At 37.7% G+C, this 15710-nt stretch overlaps 3 protein-coding genes across 3 annotated transcripts in view; all 3 read left to right on the forward strand.

The window, feature by feature from the left end:
* LOC132097517 (protein bicaudal D homolog 2-like) overlaps window positions 1–4320 on the forward strand; it is a 31679-nt gene extending 27359 nt beyond the window's left edge. The window contains exons 9-10 of the mRNA XM_059503286.1: window positions 758–1082; window positions 2944–4320. Of these exons, the coding sequence (XP_059359269.1) occupies window positions 758–1082; window positions 2944–2949 (331 nt within the window). The 3' untranslated portion in view covers window positions 2950–4320. The remainder of the gene's footprint in view (window positions 1–757; window positions 1083–2943) is intronic.
* A 3020-nt stretch (window positions 4321–7340) lies between these two features.
* On the forward strand, window positions 7341–9787 carry LOC132097119 (actin-associated protein FAM107A-like). Its single transcript, XM_059502745.1, has 2 exons — window positions 7341–7491; window positions 9665–9787. The coding sequence occupies exons 1-2, from the start codon at window positions 7378–7380 to the stop codon at window positions 9785–9787; spliced, it is 237 nt and encodes a 78-aa protein (XP_059358728.1). The 5' UTR covers window positions 7341–7377.
* Window positions 9788–10419: 632 nt separating this feature from the next.
* Window positions 10420–15459, forward strand: LOC132097519 (N-acylglucosamine 2-epimerase-like). Its single transcript, XM_059503289.1, has 11 exons — window positions 10420–10592; window positions 11200–11305; window positions 12159–12234; window positions 12406–12481; window positions 12741–12919; window positions 13188–13412; window positions 13531–13612; window positions 13758–13933; window positions 14497–14628; window positions 14720–14807; window positions 15038–15459. The coding sequence occupies exons 2-11, from the start codon at window positions 11205–11207 to the stop codon at window positions 15112–15114; spliced, it is 1212 nt and encodes a 403-aa protein (XP_059359272.1). The 5' UTR covers window positions 10420–10592; window positions 11200–11204; the 3' UTR covers window positions 15115–15459.
* The last annotated feature ends 251 nt before the right edge of the window (window positions 15460–15710 follow it).

Below are 15710 nucleotides of genomic sequence, written 5' to 3' on the forward strand. Positions count from 1 at the left end.
GGCCCTGTCTACCTTACAAACCTTGTAAGTGAACTATGAGGGCAAAAAAACTAAACTGAAACAAAATAATCGTTCCTTAATCTTAATCGAGGTAAAATGTTCAATTCATCGAGGTTTTGACTTTAGGCCATAATCGTCCAGCCCTAGATTGTGTACATATCAGCGTCAGCCGTTTTAAAAAGTCACTAGTTAATTAGTAGTTGGTTGCTTGCCAAAGTCCAAGGAGCTCACTGCTACAGTATACTATATATCTTTGTTTTGATAATTTTGATGTGAAAGGGATTGTTTATTTTTGAAATTGTTTAACTCTTATCCGCCTTTCCCACCGCCAGAAAAACATAAAAAATGTATTTAAAAGATAAAATACAGTTGGTCTATCATGTCTGTACTAACAAGTTACAGGCCAAAGTTTCGTATTAATCACTAACCCAAAGTATAAGCAATAGTAATAATAATGATTTCCCTCGCAAGTAATACTAGTTATCAATGACAACTATGTATTGGTTTGTGTTCTTACTCAAACATTCAGAAGTGAAGCATTTTATTGTTTGAACATCAAAGGCTTTCAGTCTGTTGTGTGTCGCGCTTTCATGAGGACAACAAAGACTGTTCTACACATTCTTGCATCAGTTTCTAATAAAAGCTAAAGTGTTTTTTTAAGGGATGTTTATGCAAAAAGTAATCCCTTTTATTCTTTCGTTATTTCATTTTATATGTATCTCCATTCCTGTTTCCTGTATCCTTATCATTTTCACAGATGTGACCAGTACGTAACACAGTTAGATGAGATGCAGAGACAGCTCGCCGCCGCTGAGGATGAGAAAAAGACGCTCAACTCTCTGCTCCGCATGGCCATTCAGCAGAAGCTGGCACTGACCCAGCGGCTGGAGGACCTTGAGGCCCCTCTCAGTAATGGTGGCAGCCCGCGCCTTCACCGGACCAAGCATCTGTCCAAATCAGGCCGAGCCCAGCAGAGCCCTATGAGAAGCAGTCCATGCTCCAGTCCACTGCTAGTGCCTGCCGGCCCGCAGAAAACAAGCAGCCACACGAGGGCGCTCTCACGCAGCCTTCACTGCAGCCCCGTAAGAGCGCCCTCCTCTTCTTCCTCTCACTCATCTTTTTCTGGCTCAAATGAACCCGAGTCCTCTACGTCCACGCAGAGTTTGGCATCTGTGGGGCTTGTGCGTGACACTACTTTCATTCGTAGTTATGGGTCAGGTTCGTCTCGCTCGTTAGATGACTCAACTGGAGGGTTGGGACCATTTGCTATTCAGTCACGACAGCCTAAAGTTGATGAATCACAGGGAAATCGTCTAAAAGTGTACGTGCCGTTGCGCAGTAATACGTTTATTAAAACACACCGCGCGTCTGCACCAGTGAGCAAAGGCGCTTCACGTTCAGTCGAAACCCTTGATACACATTTAGATAGAACTGATGGATCGGAGAAAAGACGTAAAGTTACAATGCAGGAGAATGATTTAAAACCTTTCAAAAAGTCTAATCCAGAACGTACTTTTCTCAAAAAGCAGTCTAACATCTCTAAATCTCGATCTGATGAGGGAACTTCTTTTAGTCATTTTGCAGGTTCAAATACAGTGTCTACGACGCAATCAAAATGTTTCCCTCGGGCAACATCGAGTGTAACATCTAGCGATCAGTCCACTCCACACAGTCCATCAGATAAACCCCAGAAATCATCCTATAGGACAAAAGCATCCTCTAGGTTAGCGAGCCATTCAGACTCCTGTCATGATTTTGTTGAGGAAACTGGGTCTAATCCTAGTCATGAGATTAAAGGGGAAACCAGGTCAACTCAGAAAAAAGCAAAGAAGTGTTGATGCAGAGAAAAGGTCAACACACACGAAGTTCAGAGCCACATAACTGCTCAGTAGTTGACCATCACATAAGTAACACAAATTTATCGCCAACTCTGATAAAGCAATTTCAGAATTAGATGTTTCTGCTCAACTGGTGGAGCATTTCAGTAAAGTGCTATTAAAACACAAATTCTTTCTCATGTGTTTTGTGGTTTTAATATACACAGTTAAACATAAACATCAAAAGTTTAGGTCTGGTGTACGATAAAATAAAAAAAAACATTTTAAGAAGTCTCACCAAGAATTTGTTTGATCAAAAATACAGCAAATACTTAATATATATAGTATATTTTACAACTTGAAAACTGTTTTGTTCTTTTTAAATGTTAAGATGTAATGTGTTACTTTGATGGCACAGCTGACTGTTCAGCATCATTACTCAGTGTCACATGATCATATGATATTCTGATTTGATTGGCTGATAGATTGGATAGGAAAATTATGTTTAATTTATGACTGATAAATGATGATTGGCAAAACTAAGATTTAGTCTTAAAAAGATAACAAATAACACCATTAAAACTAAAAATCAGTCCGCTTGTTGCATCACATTATGATGTGAAGCAAGAAAATGGATATTAATTTAGAGATTTGTTAAAAATGACACCGTTATTAAACTACAAGTGTTATTAAAGATTTTTTTTAAAACTAGGGTTAGATGGCCAAGGTAAGAATTATGGAAATGATATATGTAATATCAACCAATATGGATCAACATAAAAAACAAAAATCCTCAATATCACTGATAAATGATATGGTACTTTTACATAATGCAAAACATTTTTGGAAGAAACATGCTGGTGGAAATTAACTTGAAATGGACATTTATGATGCAAGATCTGTCTTTCTGTAATTTATTTTATGTGTACTTGGGCTTGTATTCAACCCCTGACATTCTTTTAAGCTTTCCTCCATACTATTTCTCTGTGATAGTTTCCTTCATGGTTTAAATCGGTCTGTTGTCATTGTATCTTCTCTTATTCTCTCCCATCTCTAATATCAGCTCAGCATTTGTCATTTGTATGAATGAACACTTTTGACTTACTGTGTCTCACTGTTTTTGCAGAGATGAAATCCTCCTTGTGTCTCCCTCTGTGCTCCAGTACACATGGACCATGTTCATGAACACCTTTACCCTGCAGACCTGTCCCAGCATCCTCTCCTCACCTCATTGGATCTCTGGTCATGTCTCTCTCCTCCCGCCTCTCTCTCGCCTGTTTTTTCATATGGTTGTCTTCTGTTTGTCTGGATCAAGTTGTTCAGCTTCAAGATACTGAAAGCTGGACACAGTCATTTCATACCATCAGATTTTTCCTTATTCATGTACATATGTACCAAACAAAAACATTTGGAGATCAGTATTGTTTCGTCTAACTGGCTATGACTGACCTTTTCTCATACAAGTCATAGATAAAGACGCCTTGTTTTGGTTTTAGGCTTTAAAAACAGATTTTTTTTTTAGCTATCATGGAGGACGTTCCTCTGATTTAACTGACCATTGGTTGTTGCCCTGGCCTTTAAAAACCACTGCAGTGAAGTAAAAAACAAATAAACACATGCAACTAGTAAATCGAACAATCAACTATGCATAGGCACAAAGACTTTTGCTGCTCATTAGCTCATGCAAAAAATACATAAATAAATACAATTACCAAACTGCCAGTTAATTCTGCCTTCAACACAGTTAACCAACAGCACTGTTAAACAATGTGCTCTCTTTTTAAATAGTACTTTAAATGGGTAAACTTGTATAGGTTGTGTTCACGTCAGAGGGAACACATTGACTGGGGAAAAGTGTAATGGGATTTTAAAAAGTGCCTTAATACTTTGAGTGAAAATTTGTAGATAATTGGTTTAATATTGTGTTGATTGAATTGATGGAAAGGGTTTAGGTTGATTTAAGACTAATTATGGACTTTAGTTTGTGCATGTATGTACAAATAATGTTACATTCCCGGCTTGTTTTGTTAAAAATAATATTTCCCTGTTCTTGTCAGAACCGTGTGTATGATTTGTATGATGTTGTGTCGACCTGCCTGTCAACACTTTCATCTCCATCTTTCATGATATTTTGAAAATTACTTTCTGTGGTATTTGTATTGTACTGTTATTTTTTTTAACCTGAATATCTTTTAAATTCTATTGTTCAGCCCCACAGAATGGTAATGTCCATGCAATATCAGATCTTGTTTGTGAAATATGTAGTGAAAAAAATAAAGATTTCAATGTTTGTGTATTTGTTGTATTATGTTCGCTGTATTGAAGACTTGAAGTGTTAAGCAGTTATATTTCAGTAGCTAATATATTTCAGATGTCTATTTTTTTCCATATATTTCATGAAAATGTATGGTTTAAGTTGATAATAACCCTGCAGCAAGTTGATGTTAAAAATGTGATTGAATGTTCACACTCCACCTTTTGCTTTATATATATTTATTACATTTTTAGATAGTTGAACATATTCAACTAGACTTTGAGAGCTACTGTTAGTTATTTGTCAGTTGCTATGTTTGACTTCATTGCTCTCCATTCGTCAAACATCAAGTGCTCGACTTCCCTCAGCGTTTCCAGAGTCATATTTCAGGTCTGAGGGTTTTGTGTCCTCTAGTTTGACATTTGCCCATCTTTAATCAGAGTGGTCAGTTTTGTCATTACATCCTGAGGTAAAGAGATCTCTGAGCTCAGGGTGACGACTCTCTTGTTACACAGCTGAAAACGAGCTAGTGCTTCTCTGACTGGTCTCCCTCATCTTCAACGCAAAACTAACGAATGCGTTTGAAGAAATGAATTGCGATGACGCGTTTTCGGCTGGTCATGTGATCCGAGTCGATCTGTTCCATTCAAAATAAAACTGCTTTTCTTAGGCTACTAGAGTCCTCGTTTCATAAGTGTACTCCACTTAGAATGTATCTTTCAAAATTCGTGTCTTTGTTTTTTTTTTCGCGCTCGGTGACAGAGCGTGAGTCATTTGGACTATCGTTCACTCACTGCCCCCAAGCGGCGTTCAAGTGAAGGGACCTGAGATAAAGTCAATAGTATGTTCCTGCACAACCGGAGGCTGCAGTTTTAGGACCCCGGTTATAGGACCCGGTGTCCCCTGTTGATGTGTGGTAAATAGATAGCTTGTACTCTTTGCTTCTCAGAAGGGACCTCGCTCATGGAGCGGTGACGCACTTTCGCTGAGTTCCGAGCTGCGCTTTCGATATCTTTAGTACAGCTCATCCGCTATAGAGTGCGTTTGAAGCCACAGTGTTTGTTTCAACATGAGTGTGATTTCCACAATAGTGTCATCACACCTGGATGATGAGGTTTACAACATGCCTAGACTGCAATTAGTATCTGAGTGATTATTCATTGCATTTATGTGTTTCAATTGTTCTGATGCTTTTCTGTCAAAACTGAGATTCTGATTATTTTAATGCTTTTAAATATTAATGCTGTTGTGTGTGTCTGTTCCTATATACAGGTGTTGTAGTATATACATTTATAATTTATAATACGTCTTATCTACATGAAAATGTAATGCATGCATTTATCTGTCAGTCAGCAATCTGTTCTGATTTTGCTTGAAATTACGAATAAATCATTTGAGTGGGCAGGGACAAGCTGATAAATTATAGATCCCCACTTAGGTGAAACACAATCTCTACCCTCTTGATACTCTCTGTGCTTTCACTGACGACCCCAATGCACAGTTTCCCAGCATGCAGCAGGAGCTTTGGCTGAGGGCTCCTCTTGATACCTGCGTGTGCAATGAAATCGGCTGCTGCACAAACACTCCCTAGACCGTCCGAACAGGAGCTCAAAGATGCCTTATCCAACAGCGTCGCTGGACACAAACACGTCTCCAGCTCCAGCAGACCAGCAGCAGCACAGCGCAGAGCAAAGACCTCACCAGACACTTTTAATTGTAGTTCTTTGCATCATCATGGCTATAATCGAGGTGTGTTGGCCTGGGGTTTTTCAATGACAGTGAAATGATCTGACAGTGTCTTGTAGAATTTTGCAGAAATAACTTTTGTGTCTAAGAAAATGCAGATAAGTGTGATACTGCCGAGGGCCCCTGGAACCTGAACAACCTGGCGAAAGCCTCGAGGATCCATCAGGAGCTTCACAAGGAGCTGTTACAGGCCCACAAACAGTAAGATCACCATAAAATGCTCCAAATCAGATACTGTCATGGAGACTTTAATAAATTGCTGAGCTTTTTTGAGTGGGTTGTTGAAATATTGATGATGCCTTGTTCTCTCTCTCTGGTCGTTTGTGTGGACACACAGGCTGTAATCGTACACCCCGGTGTATTATCAGGCCACACTGTGGTAGACACTGTAATGATAGACCTGCTGACACTACTGTTTGTCATATTGGCTGGTACTGCAGGGAAATATGTAAAAACTACGGTTAAATCTAATATCTATGAAGCCCCTTAGGCTCCTGATGATAGGTTAAAAAAAGATAAGAAGGGTTTTTTTATATTAAAACCTTTACATTCCACTGTAAACATTGTGTTGGAAATAATATTAGGTTGAAAGAAAAAGTGTATTTCATGCTTTTGTGGGCAAGCACAAAGTTTCTTGCGGGAATGCAAAAGCATTCCCCCTAGAAAATACTCAATTTGTTCCCTCACAAAACTTTGCGTTGCCAGATTAAACATTATGCTCCTTGCAAAACTTTTGCATTTTGTTGCAATCATTTGCGTTCACTCTAATCTTCACGTTCCCAAGCATTTGGATGCAGACATTTAGATTTTACTTAGATACTTCATGGTTCTTTGCAAAACTTTTGTGTTCACCCTAGAAACTTCATATTCCCAAAATGCTAAAGTGTTGCGTTTCCCTAAAAAACTTCACATTTCATTGCAAAGATTTTGCACTTTGATACAAAACTTTTACATTCCCCTGAGAAACATTCCCTCTGAAAACTTGTGTGATGGAACTAATACAACATTTGCAGGAGGGGCTCCATACCATATGATGTCTTAAAACATAATACGCAATAATTAAAATGTAAACTTTTACCTAGATACATTATGATCAGTTATTTCACTGTATATATGGAAGACCCCCCCCCCCCCCCCCCAATAAGATCAATATTCCTATCTGATTTTAAGAATAGTTATTTGTCCATAGTTGTATGATAAGATGTGAAAAAAAAAGCATTCCTGGACTAAAAAAAAAAAAGCGTAGCATTGGATTACCCTTAAGGATATTATTAAGTACAGTTCTTCGGTTACTTTCACATGCAGTGTTGTTGATGTTAACCAAAACAAACTATTAAAAATGTTTTCATTAACTTAAATATAAAGTTTAAATAAAATAAAATATTAATATTAGATGAAAAACCAACAATAAAATTAAAACAAACAAAAAAACTAATTTAAAACTATATATATAAATGCTAGCATCGCACTGGTAAAAGGCTACTTCTATATGTGTTGTTTGTGCTTGGGCACGTTGGGCGGGACAGAGGGCCGCTGACGTGCTGTAAGCCGGAGCTTCAGATGGTTCTGGAGAAGAGGAAGAGAGAGCAGACCCAGAGACAGGAGGGAGAGCAGAGCAGGAGTCCTCTGGAGCAGGTGCTGCTCGAACGCCAGCACAAACATCAGGAGACGATGGTCAGCAGCCTCCTAAACTCTGTGTGTGTGTGTGTGTGTGACATATCAGGACACAACTCTGTATAATGACATTTATGGAAGGCATTTTCTGCCAAATTTAAATAAATAAATGAAATGATTAAAATTAAAACCAGATTAACGATTTCATTAAAGAAAACTGTACGCAAAATATGTGACAAAATTGAGAATGAAATTAAATGATTTCATTTTCACGGTGACATACCTGTCAAATTGAAAAATAAAATGCAATTGGTGATTTCACATTTCATTTTCAATACAGTCTCGAGGCAAGACTGCCAATATTAAAATGAAAAGCAAACGTGAAAAAGAAACTACACATACAGTTTTTACAAAGCTCTTTATTAACGCTCACGCAATAATAGTGACACAATTCAAATTTAAATGTAAATTTTACTTGTCATTTTAATTCCTCTTTTATTTCACTGTTTTCATTTTCGTTTTCATTTTCAAAGACCTGCATGCGAATTATATGTTAATGAGTGGGTGTGACTTATTCAAGTAACGGCGCTAGAGACAATCGTCTCGTGTGCATGAGTTGAATGGTGGTTGAAACAATGTGTGAAACGACATTAAAATGTGAATATATTGTAATCGAGACATGGCGAATCTGTTAGTGAGCTTTTGCGGGAAGCTGCTGCAGCATTAGAACGTGGAAGAAACAACCAGCCTGACCAGCATGCGTCAAACCCTCGACCCAATGCAGTTCCTCGGCCTGAGCCTCCACGAGACTCCCCGGAAAATCTGCTGTCTGCTGAGTTTGTGACGGCTGCAAAATGTCCTAGTGTATCCAAGATTAGGGCTGCTCCGATCACGATCGGCCGATCGTTAATGCGCATCTCGTATGTAAAGCCGGTTCTCTAATCAGCGGTAAATTCCCTCAGGTGCGTGATTTCACATAGAGCAGCTGTTACTACACAGAGCCATTGTTAACTGAGAAGATGCGCCAATAAACGCTGAAAATGAACGTGGATTTGTGCATCTTCTCAGTTAACAACGGCTCTGAGTAGTAACAGCTGCTCTAAGTGAAATCACGCACCTGATGGAATTAACCGCTGATTAGAGACCCGGCTTTACTGACGAGATGCGCATTAACGATCGGCCGATCTGATCGGAGCACCCCTATCCATGATAGATTCAACTCGTAGCAAAATGAAGTCATTATCATCCGAAATGTTTGCTAGCTGGTTTAATTCTGCTGCTATACTGGCCATAACCGCCATTATAGCTCCTCCACGTAACAACGTAATTGAGCCACACCCACTCATTAACATATAATTTGCATGCAGGTCTTTGAAAATGAAAACGAAAACAGTGAAATAAAAGAGGAATTAAAATGACAAGTAAAATTTACATTTAAATTTGAATTGTGTCACTATTATTGCGTGAGCGTTAATAAAGAGCTTTGTAAAAACTGTATGTGTAGTTTCTTTTTCACGTTTGGCTTTTCATTTTAATATTGGCAGTCTTGCCTCGAGACTGTATTGAAAATGAAATGTGAAATCACCAATTGCATTTTATTTTACAATTTGACAGGTATGTCACCGTGAAAATGAAATCATTTAATTTCATTCTCAATTTTGTCACATATTTTGCGTACAGTTTTCTGTAATGAAATCGTTAATCTGGTTTTAATTTTAATCATTTCATTTATTTAAATTTGGCAGAAAATGCCTTCCATAGACATGGGTATGACACAGGTTTTACAAGGAGAGGGTGACTTATGAGGACATAACCCATGTCCCCATTTTTCAAAAAGCTTATAAACCATACAGAAGGAGTTTTTTTGAGAAAGTAAAAATGCAAAAAGTTTCCTGTGAGGGTTTGGGTTAGGTGTAGGGCCATAGAATATGTGTGTGTGTGTGTGCTGAAAACAACTAATCACACACAAATGCTGTGATTGAACCACAAGGCAAACAACAGTTGTGTAATGTTGTGATTTGTTTTCCACATTGCTCTTGTATGTTCATTTTTTAATGTGTTACCATAATAAGTTAATATGAATGAACTGTGCTTTCACATTCTTTAAAGTAATGTTGTTTAAAACATGTTTCAATACCTGTTGGTGGAATCTCATTAACATGGTCAAATATAAGGCTAAGATTTCGTCAATTTTATTAGCTGTCTTTGTTTTGTGATTTGTCTTGTTCCTCAGAAGGAGAAGGAGGAGGAGCAGAGGCTGCGTGAGGAGGCACAGCTCCTGGAGTTTGTCCGAGTGAGACAGAACCTGAGGAAGGTCCACACAGCTCTACAGAAGACCCTTCACTCCTCAATCTGACTCAACACATGCTTCAATTCAAACACAGTTCACAGTGTTTCAGTAGATTCATTATTATGTTATTAAACTATTTACAGTCTGTTACAGTTCACTTATTTTCATTGAAGTCTGTTATAATTAAATAATGTTAATCACCCATAGTAATATTAAAATACCATTAGCTGTTATAGCCTAATAGCAATTACTAGGCCCTAATTCTGTTAAACTATACACAATCTGCTGCAATCATTCTGTCATTTTTGTAAAACCTGAAAGGTCATTAAATAAAAACAATTCTACATTTTATTTGTTCAACTTGTCCTATCCATGTTTTTGATTAGTATTAGTAGTAGTAGTTAGTAAAAATAATAACGATGTAAAGAGCACTGTGAATTTTTGTAATAGGTGTTAAAGTATTTTTTAATGTCACTAGTAAAATACGTTTTGTCCTGTTGTAAAAAGTCTAACCAGATCGAAATATTTATTTATTTAAATAAACATGGTTTTGACTGATAAAACAACTTGCGTTTGGTTCCATCGTGAAAAGACGCTCTGCGTGAGCGTGATGCGCAAGTACAGCGCTGACATGAGCCCACTAAACACACCCTCGTCTGTTATCCTGCGCTGTGATTGGATGAACGGGACAGGCGGAATAAACAGGAGCAGCTGTCTGGATGTCGGTCATATGATGCGCCGTTTTTCACCGTCTCTGCAAAAATTGAGGAAGAGTCGATTTAATTTTCACTGTCAGTAGAAAATAAGACCATTTAAAAAATAACAGTCAAGTATAGTATAGAAGTGGTATTTTCGTCGTCTTCTGAAACAGGTAAGTGATTATGAAGTGTTTTGCATGCAGGGAAATGCCAAGGGACGCAAGTCTTGACATGATTATTGTTTTTCTTGTAAAGGTGTGTTGAGAGAGAGATTTCACGGGAATATCATCCTCAGCTATCATAGATTTAACAACCAGTTCCACAAATTAACTTCTTGTAGAGCGTCAGCAAACATTTAGAGCTGCATTTACCTCTAAAAGCTTTTAGTTCGTTTAAGCAGATGATGTTAATGAAGCAGTAAGCAAAAGCTTGTGGTTAATAAATGACCAGAACAGCTGACAGTGCTCAATGTTTTAGATTTGTTTTTTAGTTTTCTGATTGGTTAAGATAATGTCAAGTATTCATAAATAAAAAGCATCATTAAGGAGAATTTAACAAGACTTAAACTGAATTAATCTTTGCATTGCTGAGCTATTGATTATTGATTATTAAGACATATAAAGTTAACATATGGACAAACACTGATTCCCTGACAAAGATCAAGGGTCAGTTTTTAATATCACAGGATCACCACTGCAATACCCATGTACTCAAACTTTATTATGTCCTACTATAAAACAGCCAGGATGTATGACCCTAAACCGTCACTTTTATTTTAAGGAACAATGACTGCAGGATTGCTGGAACAGTATCGAGAGAGAATCCGGAGTGAACTGGACAGAGTCGTGGATTTCTGGCTGAAATATTCCCACGACAAGGAACACGGGTGAAATGATTCACATTTTAATACATGGCTTTAGCAGCATTTCCTTAAAAGGGTCATATGATGCACTTTCAGTTTTTCCTTTCTCTTTGGAGTGTTACAAGCTCTTGGTGCATAAACAAGATCTGTAAAGTTGCAAAGACTCAAAATCATATTTGAGACTCAAAGTCTTAAATCCAAAGAGATATTCTTTATAAAAGTTAATACTTGTCCACACCCCCTAAAACGGCTTGTTTAAACACCCCCCCCCCACATGTCCACGTCACTGTGTGGGAAGATTTGCAAAATGCCGTTTACTTCACTATATTACAATTAAATCCTAATCTAATCATGACAAACTATATATTGTTGGAATGGTCTAAGACTCCTAAATAGATATTTTAAGAGGCAGTGTAGAGAAAATAAATCTCTGATAGCCGAGGCACTCCATAATTAAAATGTCTTTATTGCAAAAATGACGTGTCCTAAATGGACAACTAGATATTTTACCAATCTTTTTTTGTAAATAAGGGCAAGAGTGTACCTCAAAAACCTATATCATAACAGGAGTTCTGACCTCAGAGAAAAAGGCAACAAAGAAGACTTTTTTTGACAATCTCACTTTAGAAATCATAAGAAATGATATATCACTTGAAAACTTAAAATCTCAAAATTCATCCTTTTTTAAAATCAAACATTGCATTACCATGAAAATGGTACATCAAAATCATGTTACAAAATGTTTTCAGCCATGAATGATAAAAATTTAGGTTTGAATCATGCATTTTCAAGTCTATGTTCAAAAATGTGAGTGACAGTTAACAGGTTAACAATTGATTTAATGTGGCCGAAATGTTTTTCATTTTATTCACTTCAGTGGTTTTTTTAACTGCCTTGGAAAAGATGGGAAGGTCTATGATGAGCTGAAATATGTGTGGTTACAAGGGAGACAGGTTAGAGATTTTATTTATTTATTTTTCATTTTAGTGTTTATTTTCAAGTTCTTTCTACTCATATATTAATCATAAGATAATGTATTCGTTTCTTTGTTTGTTTAAATTCAATTATAATTTTTTAAATAAAAGCTGTTGAATTGAGTGTCTGATGTCCGACATATCCACTAGGTCTGGATGTACAGCAGGCTGTATCGTACAGTGGAAAGATTTCACAGACCTGAGATTCTTGAAGCCGCTAAATCAGGTTTGGGATTCAGTTTTTTAGTTGCTTTTTCCATCCATCCATTTGAGTAGTAACTGCTGAAAATGCAGCTTTGTTATTACAAGAATAAATTATATTTAAAATAAGTTTTCTATTTTTTTATTTTTATTTAGCACTGCCCTAAAAAAGCAAATGCATGAAACGCATTGACACATACAGTAAATCAGAAGTCAAAATAATAACATTTCCCCAAATGACCCTGTTCAAAAGTTAACATGTACACATGCATCTTGACTTTCAGGTGCTGCATTTCTACAAAAGTTTGCTCGAGTTCAGGCCTCCGGCGGCCCGGGGAAATGTGCCTTCTGCCTGACGAGAGATGGGCGAACAGTGAAGGTTCAAAGGACAATATTCAGCGAGTGTTTTTATGTGATGGCTATAGATGAGCTGTCCAGGATTACACACAACAAAGAGATGCAGGTAAAACTATTAGTCAGCATCTGACCTTGAACTTAAAATGGATTATATAATAATGACATAATGCAAACAGAATTGACTCTGCCAGTTAGGTCATGCTTTATACATTTAAAAAAAACAAACACTGAGCAGCTTTCAGTGATTTATAGCTTATGCATTTAACTGTTTTCTCACCTCTGATTTCATAGATATTAATAACTTTATCTCTTTTAGGTTCTTTTCTATATCTCATGGTTGCTGTCAGGTTATGTGTTGTTTGTGTTCTCCACAGGCAGATGCCGAGAGCTTGATGGATCGCTTGATATTCTGGGTTCAGACTGATTCGTCGGATCTTGGTCGTCCTCAACTTCCTGGTGATCCACCAATCAACAGCATGGCAGTTCCCATGATGCTCCTGTGCCTGGTAGATCAGCTGACAGAGGGTAGAACTGATGTGGCAGAAAAGTACAAAGACCTGAGCGGATGGTGTGTGGAGCGGATACTGCAGCATATACAGGTGAGCCAACATTAAACAAGCTTCAGTGCTGTGACACGAAGCCTAAAACGTGCCTTAAAAAAATTCTGAGATGAAGGAAATACCAAATGATACATTATACTAAATTCTTTCATCTCAGAGAGATGGAAAAGCCATTTTGGAAAATGTCACATTGAATGGAAAGGAGCTTCCTGGCTGTCAAGGGCGTTTGCAGAACCCTGGTAAAAGATCATTTCAAAATACAACAGGATCAGTGTCTACCTGATTTCAATATGAATGAAGCCTCCTCATGCATTCTTTAATCAGAATGTTAGTTTGTTTATTACTTTCCATATAAATTCAGCCTCCGTTATGATCTCTCTCTAGGTCACGCTCTGGAGGCTGGCTGGTTCCTGCTGCAGTACGCGATGAAAAAAGGAGACGTGCAGCTGCAGAAGACAGCAGTGGATAAGTTCATGGAGATCCCCTTCCACACCGGATGGGACAAACAACATGGCGGCCTTTTCTACTTCCTGGATGTAGACGGTCATTGTCCGACTCAGGTCAGATTATATCCATGATTCAATATCAAATTTGACGAAGGTGAAACCAGGCCAGCAGTCGGCCATCTCTGAGCATCTGTCAGCAGTTTTTGGTGCGAGCTCCACAACATAAACACTAATCAAACCCATTCCGTTTCTTTTTGGCTGACTGAACGTGTGCTCAGAGAAAAATCACTCTGATTGGCTGTTCAGTTTAGTAAACCAGTGCACAAGAAGAAAAAATACCAATAAAAGGAGGGTGTTGAAAGTGTGCATGTTAATAATTTCATGACACGGCTGCCTAGAATAAACAGTGACCCAACATGATTTCTACTCAAGATAGTTAACAGGTGCTGCTTTGTATAAGGTTTATATATCCACAGTCCTAGCTTTGAGTTCCCTTTTTGAATTATTTCAATAGAGTACTGTCCCCTGCTGGTATGAAGGGTTATTTCCTCTCAAGACTTAATTGGAAATGCACATTCTTTTAATATTGTGGTTTTCAGCCAAAGTTTTTTTCGTTTTTTTGCTGTTGTTCAGCTCTTGCTCTTGAATTGTGACATGTTTTAATGTATGTCTTCCAGTTAGAGTGGAATATGAAGTTGTGGTGGCCTCACTGTGAAGCTCTGATTGCTTACCTGATGGCTTTCGGTCACAGCAGAGAGCCTGTGCTACTGGACCGCTTCAAGCAGATCTACAACTACACCTTCACACATGTAAGAGACGTGTTTCAGAGACATTTCTTTCGGGGTAAGGCTCTTTCAGTAGAAGCACAAGAAGTTCAGATCCACATGTTCTCGCCTCCAGTTTTCTGATGAGGAACATGGCGAATGGTTTGGATATCTGAGTCGGCAGGGAGAGGTGGTGCTGGATTTCAAAGGAGGACCCTTCAAAGGTGAGTAGCTATAGACAAAATGCTTTCAATCACTGTCACCTTCTGTAGATTTTTGTTGTACGATTATTCATATCCAAAATTAATATACCTTTTTTTTTTTGAGCAGCAGAGCATTTTTCAGACCCAGTTAATTATAAGCTACACTACCATTCAAAAGTTCAGGGTCAAAGATTTTCTTAATATAACGTTGGTCTCTAATATATTTGAATACATTTAAAAATGTTCTCCAGGGTTCTTCCATGTTCCTCGCTGTCTCTACATGTGTGAGAAGCTTCTGGACGGTCTTCTTGAACGCCAGGATTCTTGAACTTGCAGACATTTTGCACTCCATGACCAAGATATGACTGGAAGTGTAACTGAGCAGTTTGCATAAAAATGCAATTATAACATTTTAATCAGAGTTTTAACTATTCTAATTGGGTCTTAATTACAGCATCACTGCTACATTTATATTATGGGTTCACATTTAGAATTTTATTCATTTTAAAGCCATTCAACCAACATTTAAATGAAAAAGGGACCACAGTTTTGCTTTGATTTAATTCTTTCTAGCCGTGGCCAGTACTGTTCTTGCTAGCTGATTGTCTTGATATGAAGTTTTATTCAGCTATGCGAGTTTAAAAAAATGTCCTTTAACTTGAAACCACTCCTCTGATGATGACTGTGCTTTTTTGATCCATCTATTACTTTACAAGCGTTTTATAATGTATGCAAAATTATAAAAGTAAAGACATTCCAAATGTGCTGAATAAATGTTGACCTGTCTACTGAAGTTATCTTTCGGCTTACCTTACTATGATACTTTTGTCCTTTCTTTTCTTTTGTAAATCTCACTATGTGACGGCTGTTGTGTGTCACGCTAGCTGCTAACGGAGGACCTCTGAAACTCAAAAACATACTACT

This window comes from Carassius carassius, chromosome 21 (genome assembly GCF_963082965.1).
Source record: "Carassius carassius chromosome 21, fCarCar2.1, whole genome shotgun sequence".
In the NCBI taxonomy this organism is placed as follows: domain Eukaryota; kingdom Metazoa; phylum Chordata; class Actinopteri; order Cypriniformes; family Cyprinidae; genus Carassius; species Carassius carassius.

Excerpts from the sequence above, each read along its gene's own strand:
- LOC132097519 (XM_059503289.1), top strand. The coding sequence starts at position 11,205 with ATGACTGCAGGATTGCTGGAACAGTATCGAGAGAGAATCCGGAGTGAA. Across the intron at positions 11,306-12,158 it reads TCCCACGACAAGGAACACGG|TGGTTTTTTTAACTGCCTTG; the intron begins GTGAAATGATTC and ends TATTCACTTCAG. Across the intron at positions 12,235-12,405 it reads TGTGGTTACAAGGGAGACAG|GTCTGGATGTACAGCAGGCT; the intron begins GTTAGAGATTTT and ends CATATCCACTAG.
- LOC132097119 (XM_059502745.1), top strand. The coding sequence starts at position 7,378 with ATGGTTCTGGAGAAGAGGAAGAGAGAGCAGACCCAGAGACAGGAGGGA. Across the intron at positions 7,492-9,664 it reads ACAAACATCAGGAGACGATG|AAGGAGAAGGAGGAGGAGCA; the intron begins GTCAGCAGCCTC and ends CTTGTTCCTCAG.